This window comes from Dermochelys coriacea, chromosome 1 (genome assembly GCF_009764565.3).
Source record: "Dermochelys coriacea isolate rDerCor1 chromosome 1, rDerCor1.pri.v4, whole genome shotgun sequence".
NCBI classification, from domain to species: domain Eukaryota; kingdom Metazoa; phylum Chordata; order Testudines; family Dermochelyidae; genus Dermochelys; species Dermochelys coriacea.
Window position 1 is genome coordinate 38133395 of NC_050068.2, and position 13298 is coordinate 38146692.

General features: G+C 39.9%; 1 protein-coding gene across 1 annotated transcript in view; it reads right to left on the reverse strand.

Moving 5' to 3' along the window:
- Window positions 1-13298, reverse strand: part of ARHGAP20 (Rho GTPase activating protein 20) — a 92772-nt gene that overhangs the window by 78062 nt on the left and 1412 nt on the right. Inside the window, exon 2 of the mRNA XM_038387173.2 lies at window positions 1485-1570. Within this exon, the coding sequence (XP_038243101.1) occupies window positions 1485-1570 (86 nt within the window). The remainder of the gene's footprint in view (window positions 1-1484; window positions 1571-13298) is intronic.

Here is a 13298-nt window from a genome sequence, read left to right on the forward strand (position 1 = left end):
AAATTCAATTCTGCATGAAAAAGTGTTCTGTGAAATCACAAATTTTAAGGTCGTTGCAAAGATGGTGAGGAAATAGTAAACAACAGATCATAAATATGAGTTACCATAGACTGAGTCATAACTAACCACTTAATAAGGAAGGTAAGTAACCTAGAAACTAAAACAGAGCAGTTAAGTGACTGGCTCACGGTTACAGAGGAAGTGTCCGAGCCAGGGCCAGAACCCATGAGTTCTAGGCTTCCAATCCCATGTAGACTGCACAAAGTAGTCTAAACATCATTTAGAGGTTTTTTTTTTTTTCCTGTTTCTCCTTTTGATTCAAAGACCAAAAAAAAAAGACCTGTAGCAGCGTCTAGTACTTTCAATTCACTTTCCTTTGTTTTTTTGCAACTTTGATATTTTCTCATTATTCTTTTCAGATTTTTCAAATGCTCTGGAATTTCACTGGATAATAAACATGGATCCAGGTATTAAGTAGATCAAACAGCAAATTTTCCAAGGCCCACACTAATTCCCTCAATTCCACACCACAGTGTGGGAGAAAGTGATTCTTTGCATAGTTGTGCTTTAACTTTCCTCAGTTATGCTTCTCAGTAAGGTTTTCCATTTAGTCTGACATAAAAACATTCTACTTGACTGTTCACTATTTCATAAACATTGGTACTTTGCAGGTTTAAAGTCTATTGAATTGTTAATAAGATGCCAACATAGCACAAGAGGAGAGTTATATACAGTAATGTATCATAGAAACTTAGCTCAAACAGCAAGTGATACTGAATTATACTTTAAAAGAAAAGTACTTGTGGCACCTTAGAGACTAACAAATTTATTTGAGCATAAGCTTTCGTGAGCTACAGCTCTGTAGCTCACGAAAGCTTATGCTCAAATAAATTTGTTAGTCTCTAAGGTGCCACAAGTACTCCTTTTCTTTTTGCAAATACAGACTAACATGGCTGCTACTCTGAAATCTTAATTATACTTTGTGCTGCATAGGGGCATGGGGGGGGGAGAGAATGAAAAAGGGAACCATTCCCCCCGCCCCGGCCCATTCCATCACCAGAGCAGGCAGCCATGATTTGGATTCCAGTGCAAAAGGAATGGGGTTGACGAATGCTGCCTGATGGGCTGAGGAGCTCAAATAAGGCAGGCCTGGGTGTGGCTGGAGAGCAACTATGCTTGCCTCCTTGGCATATCAGCCAGCATTAGGATAGCTGTGCTAGAGAGCAGCACTGAAAATGCCTTTTAAAAGGCATGGCAAGGGCCACCTCTCCATGCATTCCATGCAGCATCTCTGGATGCATTATGCCTTCCAGTAGATATTATGCCAATGTAGTTAGCAGTGAAGGGCACCTCCTACTACTCCTCTATATGGCTGTGCCTGAAGACATAATTTAGTCTGGTATGGATAACTGCTTGTCAAAAACATCTCAAGATTTGGGCTCAGGAACTGGAAAAAGCAAAACCAGCAAAATACATCAACTCACCTGGTGATAGTTCTGGACTTGTTAAGTGCTTTGCTGAGGACCAGAGATGGTGCAGACTGACGTCTTTGAGCCAGGCTCTTCATCTTCTGATTGGAAAGAGAAACAAAAGGAACCAGAGGTGAGATTTTAAACACTAACTGAATGTATACAGACATTTGGCTCCTGTCTCCATTAATCTCTAAAGACTGATAACACTAAGTGTCAGCATTAACTATTTAATTGCTGATTATTGGATAGAATGGGAAAGCAAATAAATAAATTTGTTAGTCTCTAAGGTGCCACAAGTACTCCTTTTCTTTTTGCAAATGACAGTGAAACTCACAGAAGGCAGGGAAGAAATTGGGGATTACTACAGGAAAGGAATAAACATTGGTACTTTGCAAGATAGACAAGGAAGATCATTTCAGAGTAGCAGTCGTGTTAGTCTGTAGCCGCAAAAAGAAAAGGCTTTTTAAGGAAGATATAGAGAAAGACAAAGGATGCTGAAGAAAGAGGGGGGGAAAGAGAAAAATAGAAGCAGTTCTAGAGAGCAGCATATTTTTCTATTGAGTGAAGCTGAGTATTACAATAAAGTGAAAAACAAATAAGATTATTCTTCCCCAAGGAGGAGATTTTCAAAAGCACCCAAAGGATTTACGAGAACACATTACATTGACTTTCAAACAGACCACTGTTCTAACCACTGCCACTCCCCTCAAACAGTCAGGAAAAAACCCTAGATTTCCTGACCTCTCCAACATTCTATTGATGTCTAGTAATTAGTTGGCAAAGCATGTTTCAGAGTAGCAGCCGTGTTAGTCTGTATTTGCAAAAAGAAAAGGAGTACTTGTGGCACCTTAGAGACTAACAAATTTATTTGAGCATAAGCTTTCGTGAGCTACAGCTCACTTCATCGGATCCACTGAATGCATCTGATGAAGAGAGCTGTAGCTCACGAAAGCTTATGCTCAAATAAATTTGTTAGTCTTTAAGGTGCCACAAGTACTCCTTTTCTTTTTGGTAAAGCATGTGTGACATCCTCCTCTAATGGTTGGCCCTCAGAAAAGATAAGTTATTATTTTAGCTCAACTAATAGAGGTCTATGCTGGTGATCCAAAGGGTTGTAGGGTTCCAACTCTGCTGATGTGCAACCAGGAGCCACCCCAACCCTGGTAGTCATGGTAGAATTTGTTTTTTCCAGTTTCTTTTAAAACAAAACAAAAAACCTAGTGTATTTAATTCACCCAGTGAAGATTTGTTCTTAAATACAGATTCTATAGCTTACACAAAATCACTATAACTTGTCTAACGTGGCACATTGTGCAGCAAAACCCAGGTATTCCACATTTTGGTCATTTGTCACACATTTGGATTGACTGTGTCATGCACTGAAGGTTGAGAGATATGCCCCTAGTCTATAGCTTCTAAGACATGTGTCTGTCCTTACAAGCTTTGATATAAAAACACTAGAATTTTCCTTCAACATTGTTCCAGATCTCAGGATTGGTGACTACAGAGAACAAACAAAAATAAAACTCTTAAGATTCTTCCCATGACTTTTCAGTCAATCATGATCCAGGATTTTCTTCCTTATGCTAACAATAACCACTGAATACTATTAAACATTTTAGAGGACTATTGATTCTTCTAACAATTTGTATTCTTAATATAGCGCAAAACTGGTTAGGGCAGGTTCATATTACATTCTTCACGGAGAGGAAAACCTATGCAATACTCCATGGTATCTTTTCTTTAGCCAAGCAGGTAGACATTGATCAATAATCACAGCAGTGAATTTGTTGCTGTGATGATTTTTTACACTTGCTTTTCTAAACATGCAATGTGTGCTTATTTGGTTATAATATATTTGTCTGGTAACAGACTTTGCTCATATTAAGGCTCTGTTATACAGCAGTGGTTGAATTTCCATGATAAGCTTGATTTCTGGTCCAACTCTAAAATCTACCAAAAATCCTATCCACTTTGATAAGTTAGGCCTGGGACCAAGTTAGAATTCTTCTATCTGATTTGAAGTTATGCAGGTAAGGGTTTAATAGACTGACATCCTAAAAAAGAATTCCAGTGGTTTTTTTGCCACTTTATAGCAGAAAACAGAGAAAATACCTTCTTTGCTAAATTCTTCTAGCTGAGAATTAGTGCAAAGGATCAAACATGCCTGATTACAATCAAATCTCAGACTCAGACTTTAAGGCCAGAAGGGACCATCATGATCATCTAGTCTGACCTCCTGCAGAACACAGGGTCAGAGATTTCACCCAATAACTTCCAAAGACTAAGGACTGTATCTTTATAGGCATTTTCAGTCTTGTCAACTTCCAGTTTTATCACAAGTCTCATGATATTTGGTGATTTTCTTAAAGCCGCAGCTCCTGGAGTCATGGGATTGAATGAGAGTCTCAGCAATTATTTTTAAAAGATTTTTGACCTAGTCGGAGAGGAGAAAAGTTAGAAAATGTGACCCACAAAGGCCTAAAGAAACAGAAGACAAAGTGAACAAAAAGATTAATAAATTTTAAAATCTCATGATTTTTGGGGGACTGACTTATGATTTTTTAATGCTTGGAGTTGGTAATACTGTGCAGTGCTTAACACAATAGGGCCCTGATCTTGACTGGGAGCCTCCAAGGGCTACAGTAACATAGAATAATAAATGAGTATCAGACTCCAGCAAGTTCAGAATAGGACTCAAACCACTGCTGTAAACATAAGCTTTCAAGTCTCTAGCCTTGCAGAGAGGCCTCAAAACAAACAGGTTGCTAAAAAGGCTTGTCATAGGAAAAAGGAGAATTTCCCAATCAAGAGTGAAGTTAGTCAGGCCAGCTCTTTGTAAATGAAAACATTTCAAAAGTACTGCTCAACACAGCTATAAAGTTCTTCTAATTTTTATTTATTTAGACAGATTCCTAGTTTAAAGAATAGAGAGTGGGAAACAATTAAAATTAAGTTAATTTAATTCATCTATTCTGTGGGGGAATGAGACACCTTCGTGGTCTAGTGAACTGCACCCAAGATGTCTGTTATCTCTAGCTTTCCTACCCGTGTTTGTATATGCACTTACACACCCTGAGGTCTCCTGCTGGCAGCACTTAGGAGACCTGAAAGAATCGGTATGGCAATGAAGAGCAAGCAGAGGGCAAGGGATTAGTGGGAGGAGCGGCAACAGACACAGAGCCAGCATTTCTCCATATATAAATCCCATACGTCCATATCATGAAATTCTAACATTTATATAAATAAAGGAAAGTGGTATGGTAACAAATCCTCACTGGCAGAGGCATGCAGATATGGAACATTATAAAATCAATATCCTATGAATAAGGCCATGATTTAGTCATGGGTATTTTTAGTAAAACTCATGGACAGGTCACAGGCAACAAACAAAAATTCATTGCCTGTGACCTGTCCATGCGTTGTACTATAAATACCCCATACTAAATCTTGGGGGGGAAGGGAAGGGGAAGAGATTGTCGCTGCTGGGCAGCGGCACCAGCCGCTGGGGGCTGCCAAGTCAACCGCAGCTGCTCTGGCTGCCCCAGGATCGCTGCCAGGGGCTGCTGACAGCGGCTGCTCTGGCCACCCTGGGACCACTGGTGGGGACCACCAAGCAGCAGCTGCTCAGGAGATGGGGCCAGCTGCCCAGGGCCTCCTAAGCAGTGGCCAGAGCGGCTGTCCCTGGGGCCACATGAGCAGCCCACACTGGCTGCTGCAGAAGTCACAGAGGTCGCGAAAAGTCACGGAATCCGTGACTTTTGTGACCTCCATGACAGACACGGAGCCCTATTTGCTGCACATTTTTAGTACTCTGCATGGCAAAGATGGTAGGCTGGCATCTGTAAGGGGCAAAGTTAAGGTACTGTACTTCACTGTGCATTTAAATACTTTCATAGGTGTGGGTTTCTTCTAAATTTTACCTTATCGCTATGTTTGAGTTTCTATTTTTTTTTTAAAAACTCAAACCACAGAAATGAACCTGTAATCGTAATTTCACTTTAAAGTTTTCTGTTGGGGTTATAATACCATATTAAAGTGCTGCAAAGAAACTGCACGTACAATGCCAGATCCTTACCCAATATAAACTAGCATAGCTCCATAGAGTTCAACTGAATTATGCTAATTTACATACCAAATCATTTAAAAAATTAGATCTTGTAATCTTATTGATGGAAGGATGAGCAGTAAAACTGCCAGCCTTTACTCCGAGTATCAACCTAGTCATCTGCTCCAGGGAAATCTATTCCTAAATGAAAGCATTAAACTAATTTTGGCTAGTAGTTTAAGTGGACAGTCACTTCATATTGTGTTGCTCAATTATGGTATTAATCTCCATTCTGTGAAAAAGCTAATGTACAACAGTTCTTCAGTGGAACTTTTTTTTTTTTTTTTTAAAAAACAAACCTAACTGAAAATACAGCACTTTCTTATGATTTCTGCATAGTATTTCATTATATTAGTCCTGGAAAGAGATCAGCAGAGCATTTAAGTAGAGAACACACAAAAGAATTCATTGTACATATGATTTCTTTTGTGGGGAAAAATAATTAAGATACCAGATGTAAGTGGTACAGTGTTTATAATTTTTATGAGCATCTCGAGAAGCAAAATAGGGGTCTGATCATTCTTTTCCAGATTAGTGAAATGAACACACATCCTTTTTCAGCTATCTGATAGCTCTACCATTCTGATTTATGTAGTATTTGTACATATTACCCTCCAGTCTTACATAATACTGATACTATTAAACTGTTTAAGACCCTAATCCTCAGCTTCTTCTACACACAGACCCCTAGCCCTGAACATGCAACTAAGTTTTGATTTACTTCTTTTGTGATCATCCTAGCATAATGTTTTTTTTCCATGCTCAAATAATCTAAGCTCACTTAATACCATATTTAGATTAATACATGAACCTTGTTGTGTCCTAAAGAAATCAAAGATCTGGTCCTGCTCCCATTTAAATCATGACAAAATTAGAGCAGAATCAAGTTTACAGAATGTATGTGTGTTCACAGAATGAATATTGCTGATGTATCCCAGCAACATACAATGCAAGAATTTCAGATTTTTTAACTGTAAGACACTTGCTTTTTAAGGAGAGGATGGGAACAGAAGGGCTTGCAAGCTTGATAATGAAATATGGAACCTTTGGCCTCTAAGCCAATGGTTTGAACCCAGAGGAAAAATCAATACCATCTAAGGATGATTCAGTGATCTACGTGAAATGGGACGAAGATCTCAATCTATCCCTAATTGATAGGTGACCAAAACACAAACACCACCTCTGTAAAAGGCAGACACCCTTGTTGGCTCACTCACTAGAATCAAAAGGACTGAACGTGTCTGGAAACTGAATTAACTTCTCCATTCCTAAAAGCGGGTCAGGATTGAAGCACAGTGGCTAGCTACTGCAACCTTCACCCACATTATCACTGCTATACTTGTTCTGCAAGCAGAGGATTTTGCTTTTTTAGGTGGTAAAGCTGGACCCTTCAACTCTTTGCTTTTCTTTTAATGAAAAGAAACCTGCTCTAAATAAAGATTTTATAGAGTGAGTTTTAAGTCAATAAGAACGTACAATTTCATTTGTACAAACTCGGCCTCTTGACATTTGAAGTAACAACAAAAATATCAGGGCATACGCTCTTTATGGTTTAGTTATGTTATACTTAATTCATGTTTACAGACTTTTAAGGAAGCTTGTACCAAGATTTACAAACAATTGTTTTACTAAGACTAAAAAAAAGCCCCAAAATATTGTTCACTGTCCAACAGTTTATCTTTCAAGATCTATTTGTGCATCAGCACTCTGAGTATATTTCACAGCTAGATTGCAAAGGTATTGCTAAGCCAGGGTTTCTCAAATTTCAGTGCACCATGACCCCTTTCTGACAACAAAAATTACTACACTACCCCAGGAGGGGGGACTGAGGTCGCCCGAGCCCTTCTGCCTGAGGTGGGGGGGGCCAAAGCCCAAGCCCAACTGCCCCAGGCGAGGGTGGGAGAAATGGGGCAAAGCCAAAACCCAAGGGCTTCAGCCCTAGGTAGTGGGCCTCTAACCTAAGCCCCACTGCCCAGGGCTGAAGCAGTTGGGTTTGGGCTTCAGCTTTGGCCTGAGGCACTGGGACTCGGGCTCCGGCCCCAGGCCCTAGCAAGTGTAAGCCAGCCCTGGTGACCCCATTAAAACAGAGTCCTGACCCAGTTTGAGAACTGCTGCACTAAGCCATTTATAACTTAGTAGGTAATAAGCCCTTTATGTTGTTTATTTCTCTTTTCTGCATGCCTTAATCTAATATTTGTCAAAGTCATACAGTACACATTGAATATAAATAAATTAAACCCCGAGAAGTTCACTATTTCTTCAGTAGGACAACAGGGCTGTTTTTAACTTTCTACCCCATTCTTGATCCCTTTTAATCCGAATGATTCTGATTGCTTCATGAGTTGACAGTTCAGCTGTTATTCGGTTAGCCTGTAGTGAGAGAGTGTGTTTGGATGCTCCATAAATTTACAGAACGTAAAATGTCCTTCTCAGGGCTCAGAGTAGCCGCCGTGTTAGTCTGTATTCACAAAAAGAAAAGGAGTACTTGTGGCACCTTAGAGACTAACAAATCAAGTGAATATTTAGCAAACTACTGAGTGACTGTTTACACTGCAACATACTTTTACTTATTTACTTACAAGAACTTTCCCGAAAATAAAGTCAATTTAAGAGAGCTAACTAAAGAGAAAACAATTAGAGAGGCATGAGAGGAGAGACATCTATACAAGAGGATGAACGGGTGGCAGAGTGTACAGTAAGAGACAGAGACGAAAAGCAAAGTTGGGGTAGGAAAACAGAAAATCAGTAAGAGAAATTATGAGCAAGAAGAGATGTGCTATCAGCAGTCATACTACTACTCTAGATCAAACACTCTTAAGGCTTTAATTTAAATCTGGCAGGGAGATCTCACCTATTATGTCGTTTCAAATGCTAGTGGGAAGGAGGAATACTAACAAAAAACTGGAGAAAGGGGTTTTAGGGAAAATGGAATGCTAAAACTGCAAGTCCTATTGCCAGCAGTGCTTCACCACTTCCTCGCTATCCTCCTCTTCTACTTTATTCCAGTTATTCCGCTACCGGGCAAGTGTGTGCATATACACACACAGCTAGAGGAGGATTAACACTTGGTACAGTTGTGCCCGTGCCCGTGCAGGGCTTTCCCAGTGGCAGTTTAAAACTGACAAACCTCATAGTTCTTCTCTATGTCAAGTGGCTACTGGGGAAGTATTGATGCAGCAGAAATCCCATTTGGGGAACTAACAAAATGCAGGCGGGCGTGACAGCTGTGAATCCCATCCTATTACATTCATTTTAAAGCCTAGTTTCTTCCCATCGTTTGAAAGAATATAAAGGAGATCCTCACTCCCTCAAACACCCAAACTTTAATTTAATCTCTGGCAGAATTTTCTGAAAGGTCAGAAGGGTCTCAGGAGTTACGATAGGCATCCACTAAGCATGCGTCTCATGTCACCTTCCTCGGGTGTCTGATATGTTTGCTTACTGTGCTCACTGTTTGCTCACATAGAGGGAGCAGGTCACAGCTAGATTCCAAGGTATCTCTGCCTTTGGTTACATGTGTCAGGCTACAGAATGTAAATATGCAGCTAACCTGTCTCCAGGTGAAGAAGAAGAGACAAAGGAGTCATAAATACTACCAGAGCATAAATGAGAACTTACCTGTGAGTACAGATTGTACATCGGAATCTGCTAGACGCATGCATGAGAAACAAAGGATTCTAATAGCCTTAAGCTAATATAAAACACAGAAATTTGGGTTCAGGCTGTCTCCACTTCTTTAAGTCATTCCCCTTGTATTTAGATACTGCAAGCAACTCAGAGTCAATACAAGATGTAACATATGCAATTCCTAGGTACTGGGGACTGCAGCTTTTACTGAGGACTGCTACTACCTTGAAGTGAAAAAACAAGGTCAGGAACTGGGACATCATTTTATTCTCCAGACATATAACGTTCTACTTTTCCCATGGATGGCCACCCTCAAAAAAGAATCATTAATCCTGGACCCTTGACTAAAGCAACATTGCTGGGCACTGAGGTACAGTGCTACGTTATCATAAATCAATACATGCCATAAAACTGGCTCATTCCTAAACAGCAAGTGGATTAATGATTTAGTTAATCTTAACTACATGCTATTTTCAGTCCTCACTTGACTTAAAATTGCTCATATCACCTTAAACTTATGCAGTAATTTTCCATTACAAGGATAACAGTGTGGTGTGAGAAGTGTCTGTAGGCAGCCAAGATTCCAGTTATAATTAGCAGTAATATTATTATAGTAGCACCCAAAATCTGACTCTCTTGTGCTAGGCATGATACAAATTTATGGGAAGATATAAACCACGCCCCAAAGAGCTTACACTCCAATATAAAAAAAAATATATAAAAGAGCATAGGAAAGGGATACAACATACAAGCAATGTAATCGGGGTGTTGGCAGGTAGAAAGAGAAAACAACAAAATGCATTTGCCTATTTTTACAGGGGGGCGAAGAGGCAGTGAAAGGGGGAGGTTATACTTGTCCCTGCTTATTCTAATATTGCTCTCTAGTTTTTTAACTATATCCACCAAGTACAAGTTTCTGCATCACCTGAATTCTTCCTCCCTTAGCATAGTAAGCAACAGCCATACCTGTGATCGCAGCAGTTGCATCCATTTAACCATATTGGTTTAGAAACAAATATCCTCAAATCAGCATTAAAAACATGTATAGACTAGCCCTCAAAAGTCAGGTCCTCAACTGGTGTAAATTGGCGTAGCTCTTCTGACGTCAATGGCACTGTACCAATTTACACCAGCTTAGAAACTGGCTTTGGATTTTTCACAAGCATAACAATAATATTTTGCACTTCTATATCAAATGTAGAAGTGCAAAGTATTTCAAATGTCTCAGACATCGATTGATGATGCCTCACAAAGTCTCTGAGATAGGTAACTACATATATCCATTTTGCTTCTAGAGAAGATGAGGCATGCAGAAGTTCTGCTATTTGCACAAAGTCGCACACAAGTAGATGGTAGAGCTGGGAGCAAAATGTAGGCAGCTTCCACCTTCCAGCCCTGTGGTTCAACAGACATCACACACTCCTTCTATTTGCTTTGACATCTACATGCAAACTAATAACTTAAGATAAAATAGAGTTCTGAGGAACACAGAAGAGCCTAACTATTTCTGCTAAGTAAGCTTAATTCAGACTGAGTAAAATATAGTCATGATAAGAAGAATGAGTTATTTAGTGACTACTAATAGTCTTTTATTTTGAGAGGCTTCATGTCAGGAGGTTAAAGCTATTTTAATATCATATCTGCATTAGCACTGTTTTGATCTTTGAGACTGTCACCAGTCTCTATACTGATCTATTACCAACTTGCTCTCCCATATAATTTCATATGTAACCAGCACACAAGGGAGTTTATCTCCCACTGTAACAACAAGGATTCCATCCATTCTTCCGTTATACACACACTGTAAGATAAATACCATGATATATAAGTACTTATGGAGTATCCATCACTGTAGTATCTAAGCAGTAACGATACCTCAATTGATACTCCATTCCATGCAAAACTAGGGCCAGGCCTTGACCTCTGTTGAACTCGTATAGCAAGATCATAGGAAGCCTCTTCCTCAGTCATGCTGCAGCAGGACAGGTTTCCAGTGCAGTACTTAAAGAGCACTAAGGACGTGGACCTATAAAAGCCACCACATCATCAACTCAAAGGCCAAAATATGCAGAGTCGAGAGCGTGACCAACCTTACCCCCACCTAGAATGCTACATGCCATCTGCCGCATTTACAAGCCAGAGGCACAAGCTGCTTCTTTTCAAACATACATATCCCACTTTGTGTGCCTCCACTAGATGGAATCCTGACATGGCTGTCAGGATCTGTGGGAAGTGGTCATGCTCACCAGCATCCTTGCTCCCTCTCAGCACTGGCTGGAGGCTGAGCAGAATTTGGGCGATAAAGTTCCTTAGCCTGTAACCTCCTTGGAGCAAGGGCTGTCCTTGAGTGTTTGGACAGTATCACCATTAACAACAATGCACTCTATTCCTTTATATTATTTACATCCAAAATGCTGAATTACACATAGGAGGCTGTAGTAAAATACTTTGAATCTCACAGCATTTCAAGCTTCCTACCATTCTATTGTTCTTGTTCCCCCTTCATTTCAGAGGGCATTTCAGCTTTCACAGGTGGCAAGATACAATATGCACAGAGATTACATTCAGAAAATGGGGAAGGAACTAAAGAAAAAACCCTACCTTCGGGCCACATTTTAGATCATAGTATTTAGAGATGGAAAGAGTCTATTAGATCAACAGCCCAAACAGCCAGGGCAGGATATAGTTCCAGTTTAAGGGGGTGTAGCAGATATCCCATATTGGCATGTAGCAGATATTTCACTGGTACTACATTTGATCTTAGCCAAAAATATTCTACGTGATGGTCTCATATATAAAAACCAACAAGGAGTCTGGTGGCACCTTAAAGATCAACAGATTTATCTGGGCATAAGCTTTTGTGGGTAAAAAACCTACTTCTTCAGATGCATAGAATGAAAATTATAGATGCAAGCATTATTATACTGACACATGAAGAGAAGGGAGTTACCTCACAAGTGGAGAACCAGTGTTGATGCCCTGTTCTCCATTTGTAATGTAACTCCCTTCTCTTCATGTGTCAGAATAATAATGCCTGCATCTGTAATTTTCACTCCATGCATCTGAAGAAGTGGGTGTTTTTTACCCACGAAAGCTTATGCCCAAATAAATCCGTTAGTCTTTAAGGTGCCACTGGACTCCTTGTTGGCTTTGTGGATACAGACTAACACAGCTACCCCGATACTTGTTTTATGTATAAATTTTCACTTGCTGCCACTGAACTAGGTCCGAGCAGTGGCTGGTTACAGTACTGCAGCATGCACTTTCAGTCTGGTTGCATTCATTGTCAGATAGAAAATACGACACTTTTTATTGCCCCTACAATTGAGATGTAGCAAAAAAGCTTTCTGGCCATAAGGATTGTTTCTTCAGGTGGAGCAGCACTACGGAGAGACTAAGATTTGTAGCTGCCCTACAGTGCCGCACTGCTCTTGTGGCCAATAAAGTTCCATGCCTAAGCACAAAATTGAATACAAGCGTGTCCTTTAGCAAAGAGGTTTCACTCTCCTCCTAACCTGATACAATTAGGGCTGGAAAGATTTATGAAAGACATTCCCAACCCAGCCAGGCATTATAATTCCAAGAACCAATTTGGCAGTATTCTGTGTAATCCTCTAAGGAAAAGGTATTTGTTTGCATGAATTTAACGACATTTTAATGCAAACTCTGTAAGCAAGAAGAGATCCTTATCCAAACTCCATGCATCTGATGAAGTGGGTTTTAGCCCACTAAAGCTTATGCCCAAATAAATTTGTTAGTCTCTCAGGTACCACAAGGACTCCTCCTTCTTTTTGCTGATACAGACTAACTCAGTTACCACTCTAAAACCTGGGTTCTCTCAGTGAGTTTCAAATGGAAAAAAACAATTCACAATATGCTGAGCTAAAATGAAAAAGGAGATCCTATTTTACATTGTGGTGGGAATATGGCAGAAACAATTTAACTGGCTGCATATTACAATGGAAATTGAGCATCCAACATAATCAGGCAAGGAAACAAACAAACCCTAACTGATTTTGAAGATGGCTTTGGATATCAAGCTGTGTCGGATTTTCCTATAGCTGATGGAACCCTGTTAGCGCTCATTTTCT